Below are 21348 nucleotides of genomic sequence, written 5' to 3' on the forward strand. Positions count from 1 at the left end.
TAAAATCAATTTATTGTTAAAGTAAATACAAATGTATTTAATGTGTTGAAAAAATGACAGCATGTAATATTGTAGGCTAATTTAAGTAACACATACCCAACCAAGTGTTTGATAAAAAAAAGTACTAAACAGTCAATCTTTAAACAGTACAAGGATGGTCAAGTAAATTAGTTTGCAGTCAAGCCAGATTTATAGCTCAGAGAAGGGGGGAGGTTTGTGAAACACATGTGACCTATCAAAATATTTTAGCCTATGCTAATGACAGTGCTACATCTCTCAAAAATGAAGGAACCACAGGTCTAGCGCCTTTGCTGGCTGGTTGCAGTATGATGTGTAGCTCCACCCATTCTCATATGTTTTAATGTCAAAGCTGTTATTCCATCTCCAGTGTATAATTCCAACAATTCTTCCCCAGATTTTTTTTTAAACATTATGCTGCTATGTTTCACTTAGTATGAATTGATTAACTGCCTTGGCTGGAAGAGACTGGTTGTCTGCAGAACCTGCATCACATCCTTTCTGTTCATTACATAGAGTAGCAGAGCTGTAGTTAAAACTTACACACAGAGACAAAATTGTTTGTACCCTTCGGTTAATGAAAGAAAAAACCCACAATGGTCACAGAATTAACCTGAATCTGACAAAAGTAATAATAAATAAAAATTCTATGAAAATGAACAACTGGAAATCCAACATTGATTTTGAACCATGTTTTAACAAAATTATTTAAAAAAAGTAAACTCATTAAACACACCTGGACAAAAATGATGGTACCCTTAACTCAATATTTTGTTGCACAACCTTTTGAGGCAATCACTGCAATCAAACGATTCCTGTAACTGTCAATGAGACAGGATGAGACAATTTGCACCTCTCAGCAGGTATTTTGGCCCACTCCTCATGACCAACTGCTCCAGTTCTCTCAGGTTTGAAGGGTGCCTTTCCCAGACGGCATGTTTTAGCTCCTTCCAAAGATGCTCAATAGGATTTATGTCAGGGCTCATAGAAGGCCACTTCAGAATAGTTCAATGTTTTCCTCTTAGCCATTCTTGGGTGTTTTAAGCATTATCCTGTTGCAAGACCCATGACCTGTGACTGAGACCAAGCTTTTTGTCACTGGGCAGCACATTTCTCTCTAGAATCCCTTGATAGCCTTGAGATTTCATTGTACCCTGCACAGATTCAAGACACACTGGACCAGATGCAGCAAAGCAGCCCCAGAACATAACAGAGCCTCCCCCATGTTTCACAGTAGGGACAGTGTTCTTTTCTTGATATGCTTCATTTTTCTGTCTGTGAACATAGAGCTGATGTGCCTTGGCAAAAAGTTCCATTATTGTCTCATCTGTCCATAGGACATTCTCCCAAAAGCTTTGGGGCTTGTCAACATGTAGTTTGGAAAATTCCATTTTTTTATGATTTGTTTTCAACAATGGTGTCCTCCTTGGTCCACTTTGGCTCAAACAATGACAGATGGTGTGATCTGACACTGATGTTCCTTGAGCGTGAAGTTCACCTTTAATCTCTTTAGAAGTTTTTCTGGGTTCTTTTGTTGCCATTCGTATTATCCGTCTCTTTGATTTGTCATCAATTTTCCTCCTGTGGCCACATCCATGGAGGTTGGCTACAGTCCCATGGGTCTTAAATTTCTAAATAATATATGCAACTGTAGTCACAGGAACATCAAGCTGCTTGGAGATGGTCTTATAACCTTTACCTTTAACATTTGTCTATAATTTTCCTTCTAATCTCCTGAGGCAACTCTATCCTTCGCTTCCTCTGGTCCATGTTGAGTGTGGTACACATCATGTCACCAAACAGCACAGTTACTACCTGTAGCCCTATATATAGGCCCACTGACTGATTACAAGAGTGTAGATACCTGTGATGCTAAGTAGTAGATACACCTTGATTTAACATGTCCCTTTGATCACATTATTTTCAGGGGGACCATAATTTTTTGTCCAGGCCTGTTTAATGAGTTTACTTTTTTTTTTTTTTATTCTGTTGGAGCATGGTTCAAAATCAATGTCGAATTTTTATTTGTTCATTTTCATTGAATTTTTATTTATTATTACTTTTGTCAGATTTAAGATATTCTGTAACCATTGTGGGTTTTTCTTTCATTAACAGAGGAGTACCAACAATTTTCTTCATGTGTGTACATGAGCAGCACTTTTACTGCGGAAACTTTACACTATTTGGACAAACTGGAAACCCAGGAGGATAATCTGCTCTGTTCCTGCACTGTAATCTCAATGAAGGTAGTCCTGTTACATGCTTGGTCTGGGAGAAGGAGGCTGGTCTACCAAATGAGTCTGCAAATCTAGCTCCGCCTTTAGTCTCTACTGTGCAGACTCTGGTTGAAAAGTTGACAACATGGCAGACAATGTTGGCTTCATTTCTGTAGAGTGGAAGGGGTTGAAACCATGGTGTCTGTGTTTTCTACAGTAATTCTTCTATGCCAACCAAGCTAATTTCATTATCTCTAAAACATCTCATACTTTCAAGTATCACTAAAAGGTAACTTTAGAGAAGATGGCTAGAAAAAAAACTTTGAATATGAGATTTTATTATCAGCACTTTCAGAGCATTTCAGTTAGTTTATTCATTATGAATACAAATAACTTGCAGGGTCCCATATAATGTTTGAGACAAAGACATATTTCTCCTTTATATGCCCTTCTCTACAGTTCAGATTTTCAAATCTAAGCAATCAGTTATAATAAATAGATGTCTTTTAGACTTTAATTGAAAGGTACAGTATTTGCATACATTGTGGTTTTACCATGTTAATATTACAACACCTTTTAACACAGCCTCCTAATTTCAGGGACATCGCTTGGGACATAATTATTTTAGATAATTTAAAGCAGTCATGTTTAGTACTGTGTTCCATATTGTTGCTATCCACTGAAAATAAGCATCTCCAAAATGGTGACTTTACAGGAGAAGGCAAATTTGTTTTTAACTTTGAATGGAAGTCAATGTACAATAAAAGTTTATTTCAAATCATTTAGAGCATTTCTATTAGACTATTTACCCAGAATTGTTTACACCATGTACAGAACAGCTACAGGGTTCAAATGGGTACAATGGATACAATGGAGATACATTTGTTTCATTGAACAGCAGCGAAATCTCTTACATGCAATGATTGCTTGAAGTCTGCAATTTATAGAGTTCCCAATTTTGGCTATTACAAAGTTTGACTAATGTCTTTAATGGTTTTATTCTTGTCATACCTCTTGTCCACATGTTGAACAAAGTCAACTAAAGACTTCAAATGTGTGTGAAAGCTTATTAACACCAGGGGTGTCATTAGACCCAGTTATTACAACAGTAAAAAGGTCATTTCATTCTGGAATGCCAAAGAGAATTACAGGACATGTCACACAAATATACTAAAGGCACTACATTTTCCATAATGCCCCAGAGTCTTTCTGAAAGCTAAAAGGTGGACTGCATAAAGGAGGGTTAGTTAAAGGACACTATTACAACAAAACCACTCATACTAAGCAATAAAGGCAGTCAATTCCCTCCTTCATTCACAGATTCATCAACAAAACATACTATAGATGTTAACAATTAATATTTTTATTTATATCCTGATGCTATTTACAGTTTTTTGTGGTCCAAAATGAATTGGTTGTTTACCTTGGACCATTAATTTACTTCAAGCAATAGAAAACAAGAAATAGATGTTTTCATCAACTTACTAGACTTTTCTAGGCTGTTTCATAACTAGCCACTCATCCTATGGACTATTTATCTTTCTCGAACGTTTTTTATAAATATATATGTCTTTCTGTACCGGGAATCAAGCAGTGCTACTCTATAGGCCTACATGGCCTGGGGTTTGTGTATCCCCCAAGTTTTTTGTGATGGCCTTATGTGTGCTTGGGTCATGTGTAAGGTAGTACCTCTATAGTCTACTCTTCAGTAGCTCTATGTTCAGTGTTAAAATAAGAGGGAGTGGGGGTGTACTTACTATCAGAATGATTGATTCTTAGTAAATTGAGTAGTTTTACTTGTTTACCAATATTTACTCTGTCAATCTATTAGTCTTTTAATGGAATTTATTTTTTAGGCTGTAAAATGAAATCTTACATGAACATAAAAATAATAAATTAATTGCTTAATGTTTAAACACAGCAACTTTTTTATGAAAGAGGAGTTTGCAAACAAAAGTCCTTATCACCTGACCACTCATACCATAAATAATAGGATTGACCAGGGGTGGAAATATCATAAAATACAGAGACATGAAGGTCCGGAAGTCATAAGATAAATAGCTAATATGGATACGACCTTGTATAATCTCAAATAAAACTCCAATAAAATAATTTAAAACAGCGAGAAGGTGAGGTGTGCACGTCTGAACCGCTTTTGTTTTGCTTTCTTTAGAAGAAAAAAGACAAATTCGCAAAATCTGTGCATAAGAAAACAAAATCAGGAGCATCTGTGGAAGGATAAATACAGTCATAGTTAAAACAAGGCCGATTATGCCATGAACTGTAACATCTGTGCAAGAGAGTTTAATGAGTTCAAAATTCATGCAATGTGTCTTAGTTATAACTGGACTGCAGAAGGTCAAGCGAATAGTCAATGACTCATATAAGAGAAACGTAATCAGAGGATAAACCCACATAAAAATGACTAAAATCTGAAGCTTTCTGTGTGACATCAGGCTGTGATAATGAAGAGGGTGACAAATTGCGATGTATCGATCATATCCCATAGCAGCCAATATAGTTAGTTCAATAATATTGAATGTGTGTAAACAGAATGTTTGTATCAGACAATTTGCCAGAGATATCTTATGAAACTGAGTAGCAAGGTTAAATAACAGATGAGGGATCAAACTTGAACTGCCATAGATGCTGTTAACAGACAGATGACACACAAGAATATACATGGGATTATGCAAAGTCCTTTCACTGTAAATCACTGCAATCAGAAGTGAGTTTAGCAGAACAATTGCAACATAGAGTAAAAGGAAAACAGTGAAGTACAAAGGCTTCTGCTGGTCCATCACAAAATAGCCTTCAAAAATGAATGTTGTAAAAGTTGATGCATTTTCCATAGTGCCAATGTAGCTTTTCTACAAAAAAATAGAAGACTATCAGTACACAATAAATACATTTTTTAAACATCTGGATGCAAACATCTTAATGCATCTGGATAGAGCAAATAAACACTTCTTCTATTTTTCTGTTGCATTTGTGATATTTTATAGTAAGTGCTATCTCCCCAAATACAATTTGTAACCACTATAATGTAACCAAATATTACATCTTAGCACATATTGCATAGAAATGTTAATTACATTTACATTTATGGCATTTAGCAGACGCCCTTATCCAGAGCGACTTACAGAGGTGGGACAGTGTAGTGTTAGGAGTCTTGCCCAAGGACTCTTATTGGTGTAGCGCAGCACAGTCACCCAGACTGGGAATCGAACCCCAGTCTCCCACATGGTGTTTTAGCTCAGTGGTGTTATCTGTTGCGCCACACCAACCACCATTATTACTCATCATAAATGTCTAGATTTAAAGTACTCTAAAGTACTCTAAACTTTAAAATCAATTTAATTTATATTCTTGTTTAAGTAAATATTACTTGTATTTAATACATTATTACATTTATGTTATTTTACAAAAAAATACAACATTAAACACAGTAGCCTAATCTAAGTAACACATTCTCAACCAAGTGTTTGATGAAAAATAAAACTTACTGAACAGTCGTTCTTTAAACAGTACAAGGAGATGGTCAGGTAAATGTATCTGCTGTGAAGCCAGATTTATAGCTTAGAAAAGGGGGAGGTCTGTGAATTCCTTGTGACCTGTGAAACATCATTTCATCTATGCTGAGGATTTTAAAAACATAGACAGTGCAATGTCTCTGAAGAGTGAAGCATTAAAATACCAATTTCAGACTTTAATTTAAGAGTATTTACATACATTAGGGTTTCAGCATGCGGTTTAGAGAGTTCACTTGGTGCTGAGATTCACCTCTGGTGATGCTTTGCCAAGCTTCTAAAGCAGCCATCCTCAGCTTGCTTGTTTCAGGGCCTTGTTCCCTTAAGTTTTCTCTTCAGTTTATGGAACACATGCTTCATTGAATTTAAATCAGGTGACTGGCAAGAACTTTCAACTTTTTACTTTGAGAAACACTTGTGTTGTCTTGGCATATTTGGGGTCATTATTTTTTAGTAGGATGAATCCATTCCAATGAGTTTGGAGGCATTTACTGGAACTTGAGTAGATATGATGTTCCTATACACCTCAGAATTCATTGTGCTACTGCTTTCAGTAGTTACATTATCAATGAAGATAAGTGCTCCAGTACCTGTGGCAACCATACATGCCCAAGATGTGACAACCTACCTCCATGTTTCACAGATAAGGCAGTATGCTTTGGATCGTGGGCAGTCCACACTTTGCTCTTGCCATAAGTCTAATTCAGGTTAGTCCTGGTCTCATCTGCAGGCTCTTTTAAGTATTGTGTTTTTTTTTACAAACTGTAATGTGGTCAGTCTGTTTAGCACTTTGATGATTGCATTGTAGCCCCTGTACTTCAGTAAATGATGTCTTCTGCAGATAATAATCTCTGACAAATACAGACCTACATTCTCAAGGCTGTTTTCAGATCTGTTGAACAGACAATTGAGGATTCATCTAAAGATTAATAACAATGAACAGTGGATGTGTTTCTTTGCTTTCCAGTCCCTTTGCAATTAATGACCTCACCAGTGCATTTGTTCTTTCTAAAGATATTCCACACCGTTGATTTGGGTAATCTCAAGGTTTGACTTTAATGGTTTTATTTGTGTTTTTTAGCCTCTTAATAGCTTCTTTGACTTTCATTGATATATTTAGTAATTTTTATATAGCAGTATAAAATCATTTTCATCCTGGTTTGCTGAGGAAAACTACAGGACATCTCACACAAATACACTACAGGCACTATATTTCCCAAAATGCCCAGCATCTTTTTGAAAGCGTACAACCATTCATTAGTTAATAGACATTATTACAACAAAACCACTCATACTAAACAAAAAGGGCAGTCCGTTTCCCCAAGTTCTTTATTCACAGATTCATCAACAACACATACTCTAGACATTAACAATTAACATTTTGACTTCATCATGCTGATATTTTTGTTTTTTAGTGATCCAAAATGAATTGGTTTAATTCCACTAATCATATTTATTTTGATGCATATTGCTGCTGTCCAATACAAAACGTGCATTATTTTTGTTTGTTTTTATTTTTCTCCTTCCTTTGAACCCTGAAGCTGCTCTGTGCACTGTGTAAATAATTCTGAATGAGTGGACCAATAAAAATGCTGTAAATTGACTTGGAATAAAATATTTTTACATTGACCCACTCAATATTAAGGTTAAGCCTTTAAAGATTAAGGTTTTTCCTCTTCCTGTAAAGTTGCTCTTTTGGACATACATGTTGTTCTGTGGACAGTGACGATATATTTTTACATGTTTCGTTTCCTAAAATTTATTTACTTCAAGCAATGGATAACAAGAAATTAAGTGTTTACATCAACTTACTAGACTTTTCAAGGCTGTGTCGTAACTAGACACTCAACAGCTATTTATCTTGCTCATACACATTTCTGTACAGGGAAAAAAAAACAGTACTACTCTATAGGCCTTCAGAGCCTGGGGTTGTGTTTCCCACAAGTCTTTTGTGATGGCCATCTGTGTGCTCGGGTCATGTGTAAGGTAGTAACACTATAGTCTACTCTTCAGCAAGCTAACATGTTGTGCAATGTTTAAATCAGTGTTTAAATATGATCACTGTTTCATTGGTTTCACCAATGTAACAATTATGCTCAATTTTATTCAATTTCAAAGTGGACAGAGAAGTTTTAAGTAGCTCTATTTTCATTGTGAAAATAAGGGGAATTATTTACTTGCTTTTTTTGATTCTCAGTAAAAATGAGCAGTTTGGCATGTTTACCAATATTTACTCTTTTAGTCTATTAGTATTTTCATCTAATTTAAAACATTATGTTTCTGACATGAACATAATAAAAATAATAAATTCATTACCTAATGTTTAAACACAGCAACTTTTTTACGAAAGAAGAATTTGTAAACAAAATTCCTTATCACCTGACCACTCATACCATAAATAATAGGATTGACCAGGGGTGGGAATATCATAAAATAGAGAGACATGAAGGTCCGGAAGTCATGAGACAAATAGCTGATATTGAACCGACTTTGTATAATCTCAAAGAAACATCCAATGAAATAATTCAAAACAGCGAGAAGGTGAGGTGTGCATGTCTGAACTGCTTTTGTTTTACATTCTTTAGAAGAATAAAGACATACTCGCAAAATCTGTGCATAAGAAAACAAAATCAGGAGCATCTGTGGAAGCATAAATACAGTCATAGTTAAAACAAGGCCGATTACGCTATGAACTGTGATATCTGTGCAAGAGAGTTTAATGAGTTCAAAATTTATGCAGTGTGTCTTAGTTATAACTGGACTGCAGAAGGTCAAGCGAATAGTTAATGACTCATATAAGAGAAACGTAATCAGAGGATAAACCCACATAAAAATGACTAAAATCTGCAGCTTTCTGTGTGACATCAGGCTGTGATAATGAAGAGGGTGACAAATTGCGATGTATCGGTCATATCCCATAACAGCCAATATAGTTAGTTCAATAATATTGAAAGTGTGCAAGCAGAATATTTGTATCAGACAATTTGCCAGAGATATCTTATAAAACTGAGTAGCAAGGTTAAATAACAGATGAGGGATCAAACTTGAACTGCCATAGATGCCGTTAACAGACAGATGGCACACAAGAATATACATGGGATTATGCAAAGTCCTTTCACTGTAAATCACTGCAATCAGAAGTGAGTTTAGCAGAACAATTGCAACATAGAGTAGAAGGAAAACAGTGAAGTACAAAGGCTTCTGCTGGTCCATCACAAGGTAGCCATCAAAAATGAATGTTGTTAAAGTTGATGCATTCATAGTGCCAATGTAGCTTTTCTACAAAAAGAACAGAAGACTATCAGTACACAATAAATACATTTCCATTTTTAAACATTAATGCATCTGGATAGAGCAAATAAACATTTCATCTATTTTCTGTTGCATTTGTGATATTTTATAGCAAGTGCTCTAAATGTGCATTTATCTAAACACTTAAACAATAAAATATCTCCTCAGATACAATTTGTTACCGCTATAACCAAATATTCTTAGCACATATTACAGATATTGTTACTATTGATCATGAATGTCTAAATTTAACTTGTAAACTTTTATCAATTTCTAAACTTTAAAATCAATTTAATTTCTCTTCTTGTTTAAGTAAATATTATTTGCATTTAGTACATTATTACATTTGTTATTTTACAAAAAATACAGCATTAAACACAGTAGCCTAATCTAAGTAACACATTCTCAACCAAGTGTTTGATTAAAAATAAAACTTACTGAACAGTCGTTCTTTAAACAGTACAAGGAGATGGTCAACTAAATGTATCTGCTGTCAAGCCAGATTTATAGCTCAGAGAAGTGGGAGGTCTGTGAATTCCTTGTGACCAGTGAAACATCATTTTGTCTATGCTGAGGATTGTGAAAAAAAACATAGACAGTGCAATGTCTCTAAAGAGTGAAGCATTAAAGTACACATTCCAGACTTTAATTTAAGAGTATTGGGGTTGGGCATTGGGGTTTCAGCATGTTGAAATTAAACCACCTTTTTACACAGCCCCCCTCATTTTAGGGAATTACCTTGGGTACAATTACATGGGGCAGTGGTGGCTCAGTGGTTAGAGCGCCAGGTTATCAATAACAGGGTTATGGGTTTGACTCCCGGGCTTGGCAAGCTGCCACTGTGCAAGACTCTTTACCCTTTCTGCTCCCTGGGCGCTGGAGTTGGCTGCCCACCACTCTGGGTGTGTGTGTACTAACTGCCCCTAGTTCACTAGTGTGTGTGTCCACTACCACAGATGGGTTAAATGCAGAGGACACATTTCGTTGTGCAGTGTATACTGTACAGTGACAAATACGGGCACCTTTAGCTATGCTAGGTACATTAAAGCCGTCATGTTTAGTGCCTTGTTACATCTCTTTTACATGCAATGACTGTGGTCCAAGTCTGCGGTTTAGAGAGTTCACTTGGTGCTGAGATGCTTAGCCAAGCTTCTAAAGCAGCCATCCTCAGCTTGCTTGTTTCAGGGCCTTGTTCCCTTAAGTTTTCTCTTCAGTTTATGGAACACATGCTTCATTGAATTTAAATCAGGTGACTGACAAGAACTTTCAACTTTTTACTTTGAGAAACACTTGTGTTATCTTAGCATGTTTGGGGAAATTATTTCGCAGTAGGATGAAGCCATTCCAATGAGTTTGGAGGCATTTACTGGAACTTGAGTAGATATGATGTTCCTACACACCTCAGAATTCATTGTGCTACTGCGTTCAGTAGTTACATCATTAATAAAGATAAGTGCTCCAGTACCTGTGGCAACCATACATGCCCAAGCCGTGACAACCTACCTCCATGTTTCACAGACAAGGCAGTATGCTTTGGATCGTGGGCAGTCCACACTTTACTCTTGCCATAAGTCTAATTCAGGTTAGTCCTGGTCTCATCTGCAGGCTCTTTTAAGTATTGTGTGTTTTTTTTACAAACTGTAATGTGGTCAGTCTGTTTAGCACTTTGATGATTGCATTGTAGCCCCTGTACTTCAGTAAATGATGTCTTCTGCAGATAGTAATCTCTGACAAATACAGACCTACATTCTCAAGGCTGTTTTCAGATCTGTTGAACAGACAATTAAGGATTCATCTAGAGATTAATAACAATGAACAGTGGATGTGTTTCTTGGCTTTCCAGTCCCTTTACAATTAATGACCTCACCAGTGCATTTGCCCTTTTTAAAGATGATCCACACCGTTGATTTTGGTAATCTCAAGGTTTGACTGATGTCTTTAATGGTTTTATTTGTGTTTTTCAGCCTCTTAATAACTTCTTTGACTTTCATTGGCATAGCTAGATTCCAATCTATGTGTCTTATGCCTGCACCAGAGGCGCCATTAGACCCACTAATTATTATACAGCAGTATAAAGTCTATTTCATTCTGAACTGCTAAACAGAACTACATGACATTTCACAAGAATATACTACAGGCACAATATTTCCCATAATGCCCAGCATCTTTCTGAAAGCATACAAACATTTTTAATCAATCACTTTTAACCCTCTTTGTCTAATAGACAGCTTGCACAAAGCAGGGTTAGTTAATAGACAATATTACAACAAAACCACTCACTCTTAACAATAATGGCAGTCAGTTTCCCCAAGTCCTTTATTCACAGATTCATCAACAACACATACTATAGGTGTTAACATTTTTCTTTTTACTTCTTCATGCCGATATTTGTGTTTTTTGGTGGTCCAAAAGTAATTAGTCTAATTTCACTAATCTTATTTTTTTTTCTTCTTCCTTTAAACCCTGTAGCTGCACTGTGTAAAGAATTCTGGATGAATGGACCAATAATTGACTTGGATTAAAATCTTTTTACATTGACTTCTATTGAATGTTTCGTCTTCCTGTAAAGTTGCTCTTTTGGAGATACATGTTCTTTGGACAGTGATGGTATTTTTATATATCTATAATATGTTTAGCATTCTAAAATGTATTTATTTCAAGCAATAGAGAACAAGACTTATCTAAGCTGTGTCATAGCTAGTCTAATGGCCTTCTTTATAGCCTGCGGTTTATGTATCCCCCAAGTCTTTTGTGATGGCCTTCTGTGTGCTTGGATCATGTGAAAGGTAGTACAGCCATAGTCTACTCTTCAGCAAGCTAATGCATTGTGTAGATTAAATCAGTGTTTAAATATGATCACTGTTTAATTGCTTTTAACAATAAAGCATTTTTGGTAAATTCCAAAGCTGAAAGATGAACTCCATATTGTCAGAGAAGTTTTAAGTAGCTCTATTTTCAGTGTTTAAATAAGAGGGGAAGTGTTTACTTGCTATCAGAATGATTTATTCTCAGTAAAATTAACAGTTTGACATGTTTAGCAGTATTTACTCTTTAATATATTAGTTGAATTTATTTTGTTTACTGTAAAATGGTGTTTATGACATGAATATAATAAAAATAATAAATTCATTGTCTAATGTTTAAACACAGCAACTTTTTTATGAAAGAACAACTTGTGAAGAAAGGTCCTTATCACCTGACCACTTATACCATAAATCATAGGGTTGACCAGGGGTGGAAATACGACTTTGTATAACCTCAAAGAAAACTCCAATTAAATAATTTAAAACAGCGAGAAGGTGAGGTGTGCACGTCTGAACCGCTTTTGTTTTACATTCTTTAGAAGAATAAAGACAAACTCGCAAAATCTGTGCATAAGAAAACAAAATCAGGAGCATCTGTGGAAACGTAAATACAGTCATAGTTAAAACAAGGCCGATTACACTATGAACTGTGATATCTGTGCAAGAGAGTTTAATGAGTTCAAAATTCATGCAGTGTGTCTTAGTTATAACTGGACTGCAGAAGGTCAAGCGAATAGTTAATGACTCATATAAGAGAAATGTAATCAGAGGATAAATCCACATAAAAATAACTAAAATCTGAAGCTTTCTGTGTGACATCAGGCTATGATAATGAAGAGGGTGACAAATTGCGATGTATCGATCATATCCCATAACAGCCAATATAGTTACTTCAATAATATTGAAAGTGTGCAAGCAGAATATTTGTATCAGACAATTTGCCAGAGATATCTTATGAAACTGAGTAGCAAGGTTAAATAACAGATGAGGGATCAAACCTGAACTGCCATAGATGCCGTTAACAGACAGATGGCACACAAGAATATACATGGGATTATGCAAAGTCCTTTCACTGTAAATCACTGCAATCAGAAGTGAGTTTAGCAGAACAATTGCAACATAGAGTAAAAGGAAAACAGTGAAGTACAAAGGCTTCTGCTGGTCCATCACAAAATAGCCTTCAAAAATGAATGTTGTAAAAGTTGATGTGTTTTCCATAGTACTTCTGTTTTGTCTAAAAAAAGCATAAGGAAATAAGTAAATTAGAAAATACATTGAACTTTTTCAAACATGACTGGATCTACACAGCATTTATATCCAGAGGGACTTTCAAAAGGGTTTTGCTATTTACCCAAGAAAACCTTAGCTAGTTAGAATAGACTAATAGTTCAAAGATACCTCTAAGCTTAGACATTACTAAACACAAGACAATAAGGTGACCATAGTACTCTATTCTTAGCTTAGCTTTATCAAACCTATTGTTATTTACATAATAACAGTAACTTGGTTTTCCCACTTTTTAAAGTACACTCAACATTCATTTAACACATTACTGCATTTACACTGTATAACACTGTGTGCAAATCAGGTCAATCAGGTGTTATATGTAATGTCAATTTAAACATCATGATAACAAAAAGTGAGACTTTACACCACACAGTTGTACTGCTGTCAGGCAGTAGAAGGAGAAGGTCAACTGAACTGGTTTGCTGCTGGGCTGACTTTTATAGCTCAGGGAAGTGGGACAGTCCTTGTGACCTGTCAAATAAGGTGCTTTGCTATGCCTACTATACTTTCAATAGAAACCAAAGTAAAAACAAATTGGAGCATTTCTATTGGTCCATTCATAATGACATTTGGTCACAATGTAAAGAACACCTGCCTGATTTAAGTTCTGTGTAAATAGAGATACAAGGTTTTTGTTCCACCGACATGTTATATTACTAAACAGTGCTCAAAGTGGGATGATACTCACCGGTCAGTAGGCAGTACCAGCAGTATTAACTCTTTGGCATACCAGGACATTTTCCTGCATACTGGTACTTCCCAGAAGCTGCCACTGCCAAAATAAACCACTCAAATGTCCAGGATTTCATGGGATTAAACTTTTCTGTTTAAGTCCCGCCATCTTGTTGGTACTATTTGTCTACATGTACAGGCATTTACGTCAGGTGGGACAACAAAGAGTCAAACACACAGGCAGAACCAATCAGAATCTCTAGTTTAGCTGGGGTCGAATAACAGAGAGTCAAACTCAAAGTCAGAACCTATCAAAATCTATATTTCAGCTGGGGGTGGGCAACAGGGAATCAAACTCAGAGACAGAACCAATCTGAGTCTCTATTTCATCTAAGTAGATATCCAATCAGAATCTGCCTTATTGTTATAATAAGGCCTTATTGTTATAACCAGAAGGTCTTGCCTTAAAAAAAAAAAACATGATGTACCTGGTAACCATCACATATGGACATGTTGGAATCCTTAGATTTGTGCCTCAAAGTGGTGATTCCCCAAAAATGGTAGCCATCCCACCAAAATTATTTCCAGGCAATATTATTATATATAATAATGATAAGTGCAAAAAATGCCCTTGAAGGATTTAGTTTAAAGAGTTTTTTCTTCATTTTATTGGTCCCGTCCGCTGTTGAACAGCTGCGGGAAGCCTGGATCTTTAGTAAGCTAGATCTGCGCAGCGCATACAACCTAGTGCGCATCAGGGAGGGGGATGAGTGGAAGACGGCGTTCATGACCACCAGGGGGCATTATCAGTACCGGGTTATGCCGTACGGGTTAGCCAACGCCCCCTTTGTCTTCCACTCATCCATTAATGACGTCCTGAAGGACAACCTCGCACGGGTCATGGTGGTCTTTCTGGACGACATACTGGTGTACTCCCCTGACCTGACCTCACATGTGCGTCACGTTTACCTGGTCCTAGCGAGACTCAGGTCCCACCTGCTTTATGTCAAGCTTGAGAAATGCGTTTTCTACGTCTCAGAGACTCCCTTTTTAGGGTACGTCATAAGCGAGCGGGGGGTTCAAATGGACCAGGCAAAGTGGTCCTAGAGTGACCGTCACCTGGCTCCATTAAAGAGGTCCAGCGTTTCCTAGGGTTCGGCAATTTCTACCGAAGGTACATTTGGGACTAGTAGTCTGGCAGTGCCCATCACGTCACTGCTCAAGGGAGGACTCGTTCCTCCCTAAAACGCGCTTTCACGTCAGCCCCGTTGTTGGGCCACCCCAATCTCCGTAGGCCGTTCGTGGTGGAGGTGGATGCCTTCAACACCGGGGTGGAGGCTGGTATCTCCCAATGACACGAAGAGAGCGACAGGCTCCACCCGGTCGCCTTCTACTCCAAGAAACTAACGGGGACTGAGCGGAACTACGGGGTAGGGAATAAAGAACTCCTAGCTGTTAAGATGGCACTATCTGAGTGGCGTCATTGGTTGGAGGGCACTGCCCACCCCTTTCTAGTCTTAACTGACAACAAAAACCTAGAGTATTTACGTCAGGCCAAGTGTTTGAACCCATGGCAAGCTAGGTGGTCCCTGTTTTTTGCCTGGTTCCAGTTTACCATCTCGTACAGACCGGGCTCACGCAACACCAAAGCGGACACTCTCTCTCGCATCCACCAGTCGGTGGGTGAGGAAGAGATCGACCCGGCGCCTATCCTGTCCAGTGTCACTGTCGCGGCAATACAGTGGGACCTAGACACAGAGATTGGTGTGTGAGAGAACCGGTGCGGTTCTCTCACGCACCGTCTTTCCCGCCATGTGCCCTCCAGACCGGGTTTATGTCCCCATGGAATTCCGGGAGAGGCTCATTGGCTGGGCACACGCTTCCTCCACTTCAGGTCATCCAGGTGAGAAACGCACTTTTCACTTACTTGCATCCAAGTATTGGTGGGAGGGGATGAGGGCAGACATCCATAGAGTCGTTCTGTTCATGGACTCTTTGTTTGACAACTAAGCTTCTTGTTTCAGTTCTCACCTGCACCTGAAAGGACCAATGTCTAGGTCCCATGTCTAGGTCCCACTGTATCGCCACGACGGTGACACTGGACTGGAGGATAGGCGCCGGGTCGATCTCTTCCTCAACTACCGACTGGTGGATGCGAGAGAGAGAGTCTGCTTTGGTATTACGTGAGCCCGGTCTGTACGAGATGGTAAACTCGAACCTGGCAAAAAACAGGGACCACCTAGCTTGTCGGGGGTTCAAACACTTGGGCTGACGTAAATACTTTTCTTGTCAGTTATGACTAGAAAGGGGTGGGCAGTGCCCTCCAACCAATGACGGCACTCAGATAGTGCCATCTTAACAGCTACCCGTTAGTTTCTTGGAGTAGAAGGAGACCGGGTGGAGCCTGTCACTCTCTCCGTGTCATTGGAAGAGAACAGCCCCCACTCCCATCCACAAACGGCCTACGGGGATCGGGGTGGTGCAACAACGGGGCTGACGTGAAAGCGTGTTTTAGCGCGTGGAACGAGTCTTCCGTGGCCGGCGTCCACGTGATGTTGAGCAGTAACGTGATGGGCGCTGCCAGACAGAAGTCCCAAATAACCCTTCGGTAGAAATTGGCGAACCCTAGGAAACGCTGGACCTCCTTAACGGAGCCAGGTGACGGCCACTCTAGGACCACTTGAACCTTTGCCTGGTCCATTTGAACCCCCAGCTCGCTTATGACGTACCCCAAAAAGGGAGTCTCTGAGACGTGGAAAACACATTTCTCAAGCTTGACATAAAGCAGGTGGGACCTGAGTCTCGCCAGGACCAGGGGAGTATAAGTTCATGTATTAGTTCATGTATTAGTTGTCCTCACGTGTGTTTGATTTGTATTCATGGTTTCATTGATTTGTATCACCTGAGGCGGCGGTATTTAGGGAGCGAACGCGAATCTACGCATTGCAGAGAATGTACTGTTCTGAGCCAACCTGGTGAGTTGGCGTCTGCATTTGGTTTACGTAGTCTAGCGTCTAGTTAGTTCTTCACGAGGATGTCCATGATAGTCCTTCACAGTTCCAGGGTCCTACTCGGCTATCACCGCTCAGGAGAGTACTATTGCTCTGGTTTGTTCTGGGTCGCCTCTTGGGTTCGGCGACTGATCTCACAGCTCCGTATTCACGTTGAGTAAGTTCTGTTGCACCTGACGAGCACTGTTTGTATTATCCCCTGTATCCCCATTTCGGCTGGCATGGCCAGTAGTTTTAGTTCTTGTTATACCTCCCTGTTCATTTTCCCTGTTCAAGCTTAGCTCCCTAGATTTCCACCAGGGTTGGGTTTATTGTTTTCGCCCACTTTACGTTGTCACATGTTTGTTTGTGGTTCTCAGTTTTCCCTGTACTGTGCCACCGCTACATTTACGTTCTCCCCTGTTTTATGTTTAATAAATATCTTGCATCGCACCGTCCCTGCCAGTGTTCACCCGTCATTGTCTGACCCAGCCAGTCATGACAATCATACCTTAAGTGATAAAACTACACACCAAGTCAAATTCTAATGACTGACATTTTAAGAACCTAATTAATTGTAACCATGGTAAATATGTTGACATTAATATAGCAGCAAAAAACTTTTGTTGCCAGCTGTTGCTAACAGCTGGGTTCAGCAGTGTCTCAGCACTTCACAGGGTTGGTGCTGCAATGCTAACAGACATAACAGATGGGCTCAGTGGAGTTGGAGTGAGTTAGCCATAATGCTAACAGCCAGACTCAGAGAAGTTGAACAGGATTGCCGCAGTAGCACAGCAGTCACTTCATCATTGATCATTGAACAACATTGCGTCACAGCTATGTATATGATGTCATCAGTATGTCTCCTATTCCTTCTTCATCTGCTTTGCCAGTTGTTTTATGTTGTAATTATCTACAATTTAGCTAAATGCTAAACTACAGTACATTTTAATACATACTTACTTAAGCATTACAGCTTAAGTCTTACAGCTTTCTTATCTAACCTTTCAGCCTGTCTAGCTGACCCTGCCTATTAACATTTCCATAGAGAAGAGAAGCTTGCTTGTGTATAAGATACTGATATTGCTCAAATATTTAAAAAAAATGATTGGGCAAAATATAACATTTGCAACGCTCCACAAGGCCTGTCATTTGTAATAGCCCTCTGTGTACTCAGGTGCACACAGCCATGCATTGAGCATTGAGACTCTTCAGCAAGCTAACCCAATCCTAAATCCTAAATTAATGTTTACTTTTTGGCATCATTCAGCACTTTTAAAAAATACTTTTTGTTACATTTGCTTAACTGTATTAACTAGAATGATTCAGTTTAACTAAATCAACTCAGCAAAATGAGTTAAGTTAGGAGAAAAGTGTGAGCTAGCCAGTCTGCCTTATTGTTATAACCAGAAGGCCTTGCCCTAAAGAGCCATGATGTACCTGGTAACCATCACATATGGACATGTTGGAATCCTCAGATTTGTGCCTCAGTTTGGTGATTCACAAAAAATGGTAGCTATTTTTCCAGGCAATATTATTTAATAATGATAAGTGCAACCATTTGTATTTTAAAAAATGTCCTTGAAGGATTTAGTTTAAAGAGTATTTTATTCATTTTATTGTCCTGAAACTACTTAAATTATTTAAATGATAGTCCCCTAAACAAGATGTAATAATGAAATGACATATATTTCCAATTTCCAACAATGAATGTTATGATCGTATTGCTCCTCAAATTGTGTTTGCTTATAAACAGCAAATTTGCATGTATCTAATCTTTGTTGAACACTGCCTTTGTTCCTTAAGGGGAGCATCTTCCCTATCATAGCTTAAGTGATAAAACTACACACCAAGTCAAATTCTAATGACTGACATTTTAAGAACCTAATTAATTGTAACAATGGTAAATATTTTGACTTGTTAGTAGAAAGAGATGGTGCTTACCTATAAAGACTGTACAATGACCTTTGACCTTTGCTTTTACCTAATAGTAACAGTCCAAACCATACTGTTTTAGTGCAAGAGCATTTTAATCTTAGCATGAACATAAAGAGACTTAAAAATGACTTTTATTCCATTCAAATAATTGTTCACTGTTTTAACACATCAACCTTTTTGCGAAAAAAGAACTGGCAAACAAAATTCCTTATCACCTGACCACTCATACCATAAATAATCGGATTGATCAGAGGTGGACATATCATAAAATACAGAGACATGAAGGTCCGGAAGTCAAAAGATAAATACTTAATATTGAAACGACTTTGTATAACCTCAAAGAAAACTCCAATTAAATAATTCAAAACAGCGAGAAGGTGAGGTGTGCACGTCTGAACAGCTTTTGTTTTACATTCTTTAGAAGAATAAAGACAAACTCGCAAAATCTGTGCATAAGAAAACAAAATCAGGAGCATCTGTGGAAACGTAAATACAGTCATAGTTAAAACAAGGCCGATTACACTATGAACTGTGATATCTGTGCAAGAGAGTTTAATGAGTTCAAAATTCATGCAGTGTGTCTTAGTTATAACTGGACTGCAGAAGGTCAAGCGAATAGTTAATGACTCATATAAGAGAAATGTAATCAGAGGATAAATCCACATAAAAATAACTAAAATCTGAAGCTTTCTGTGTGACATCAGGCTATGATAATGAAGAGGGTGACAAATTGCGATGTATCGATCATATCCCATAACAGCCAATATAGTTACTTCAATAATATTGAAAGTGTGCAAGCAGAATATTTGTATCAGACAATTTGCCAGAGATATCTTATGAAACTGAGTAGCAAGGTTAAATAACAGATGAGGGATCAAACCTGAACTGCCATAGATGCCGTTAACAGACAGATGGCACACAAGAATATACATGGGATTATGCAAAGTCCTTTCACTGTAAATCACTGCAATCAGAAGTGAGTTTAGCAGAACAATTGCAACATAGAGTAAAAGGAAAACAGTGAAGTACAAAGGCTTCTGCTGGTCCATCACAAAATAGCCTTCAAAAATGAATGTTGTAAAAGTTGATGTGTTTTCCATAGTACTTCTGTTTTGTCTAAAAAAAGCATAAGGAAATAAGTAAATTAGAAAATACATTGAACTTTTTCAAACATGACTGGATCTACACAGCATTTATATATCTGCATGCCTGAAGCACAAATCCAACCACTTGGACTCAGCTTTGAAAATATACTGAGCTTTACTACCATTAAGATGTATAACTGTATTATAAATGTGTTATTTACTTATTTACCTTTGCTTAATATATATTGTCAGAAGAGAAATTTACATTTACCTTACATTTACGGCATTTAGCAGACGCTCTTATCCAGAGCGACTTTCAAAAGGGCTTTGCTATTTACCCAAGAAAACCTTAGCTAGTTAGAATAGACTAATAGTTCAAAGATACCTCTAAGCTTAGACATTACTAAACACAAGACAATAAGGTGACCATAATACTCTATTCTTAGCTTAGCTTTTTCAAACCTATTGTTATTTACATAATGTCAGTAACTTGGTTTTCCCACTTTTCAAAGTACACTTAACATTCATTTAACACATTACTGCATTTACACTGTATAACACTGTGTGCAAATCAGGTCAATCAGGTGTTATATGTAATGTCAATTTAAACATCATGATAACAAAAAGTGAGACTTTACACCACACAGTTGTACTGCTGCCAGGCAGTAGAAGGAGAAGGTCAACTGAACTGGTTTGCTGCCAGGCTGACTTTTATAGCTCAGGGAAGTGGGACGGTCCTTGTGACCTGTCAAATAAGGTGCTTTGCTATGCCTACTATACTTTCAATAGAAACCAAAGTAAAAACAAATTGGAGCATTTCTATTGGTCCATTCATAATGACATTTGGTCACAATGTAAAGAACACCTGCCTGATTTAAGTTCTGTGTAAATGGACCGACATGTTATATTACTAAACAGTGCTCAAAGTGGGATGATACTCACCGGTCAGTAGGCAGTACCAGCAGTATTAACTCTTTGGCATACCAGGACCTTTTCCTGCATACTGGTACTTCCCAGAAGCTGCCACTGCCAAAATAAACCACTCAAATGTCCATGATTTCATGGGATTAAACTTTTCTGTTTAGTCCCGCCATCTTGTTGGTACTGTTTGTCTACATGTACAGGCATTTACGTCAGGTGGGATAACAGAGAGTCAAACTCAAAGTCAGAACCTATCAAAATCTATATTTCAGCTGGGGGTGGGCAACAGGGAAACAAACTCAGAGACAGAACCAATCTGAATCTCTATTTCATCTAAGTAGATATCCAATCAAAATCTGCCTTATTGTTAGGCCTTGCCTTAATAAAAGCGGTGAGCCCGGATCTTCTGTAAGCTAGATCTGCGCAGCACATACAACCTAGTGCGCATCAGGGAGGGGGATGAGTGGAAGACGGCGTTCATGACCGCCAGGGGGCATTATCAGTACCGGGTTATGCCGTACGGGTTAGCCAACGCCCCCTCTGTCTTCCAGTCATTCATTAATGACATCCTGAAGGACTACCTCGCACGGTTCGTG

General features: G+C 38.0%; 4 protein-coding genes across 4 annotated transcripts; all 4 read right to left on the reverse strand.

Annotated features, from left to right (window-relative positions):
- Window positions 1-4138: 4138 nt before the first annotated feature.
- LOC140539849 (olfactory receptor 4B13-like) lies at window positions 4139-5086 on the reverse strand. Its single transcript, XM_072662648.1, has one exon. The coding sequence runs from the start codon at window positions 5084-5086 to the stop codon at window positions 4139-4141; it is 948 nt and encodes a 315-aa protein (XP_072518749.1).
- A 2994-nt stretch (window positions 5087-8080) lies between these two features.
- On the reverse strand, window positions 8081-9025 carry LOC140539742 (olfactory receptor 4B13-like). The gene has a single exon (XM_072662501.1). It carries the CDS (start codon window positions 9023-9025, stop codon window positions 8081-8083), a length of 945 nt encoding a protein of 314 aa, XP_072518602.1.
- A 3188-nt stretch (window positions 9026-12213) lies between these two features.
- Window positions 12214-13077, reverse strand: LOC140539890 (olfactory receptor 4B13-like). The gene has a single exon (XM_072662717.1). It carries the CDS (start codon window positions 13075-13077, stop codon window positions 12214-12216), a length of 864 nt encoding a protein of 287 aa, XP_072518818.1.
- Window positions 13078-18898: 5821 nt separating this feature from the next.
- LOC140539917 (olfactory receptor 4B13-like) lies at window positions 18899-19846 on the reverse strand. The gene has a single exon (XM_072662758.1). It carries the CDS (start codon window positions 19844-19846, stop codon window positions 18899-18901), a length of 948 nt encoding a protein of 315 aa, XP_072518859.1.
- Between the last annotated feature and the right edge of the window lie 1502 nt (window positions 19847-21348).

Source organism: Salminus brasiliensis, chromosome 18, assembly GCF_030463535.1.
Source record: "Salminus brasiliensis chromosome 18, fSalBra1.hap2, whole genome shotgun sequence".
NCBI lineage: Eukaryota > Metazoa > Chordata > Actinopteri > Characiformes > Bryconidae > Salminus > Salminus brasiliensis.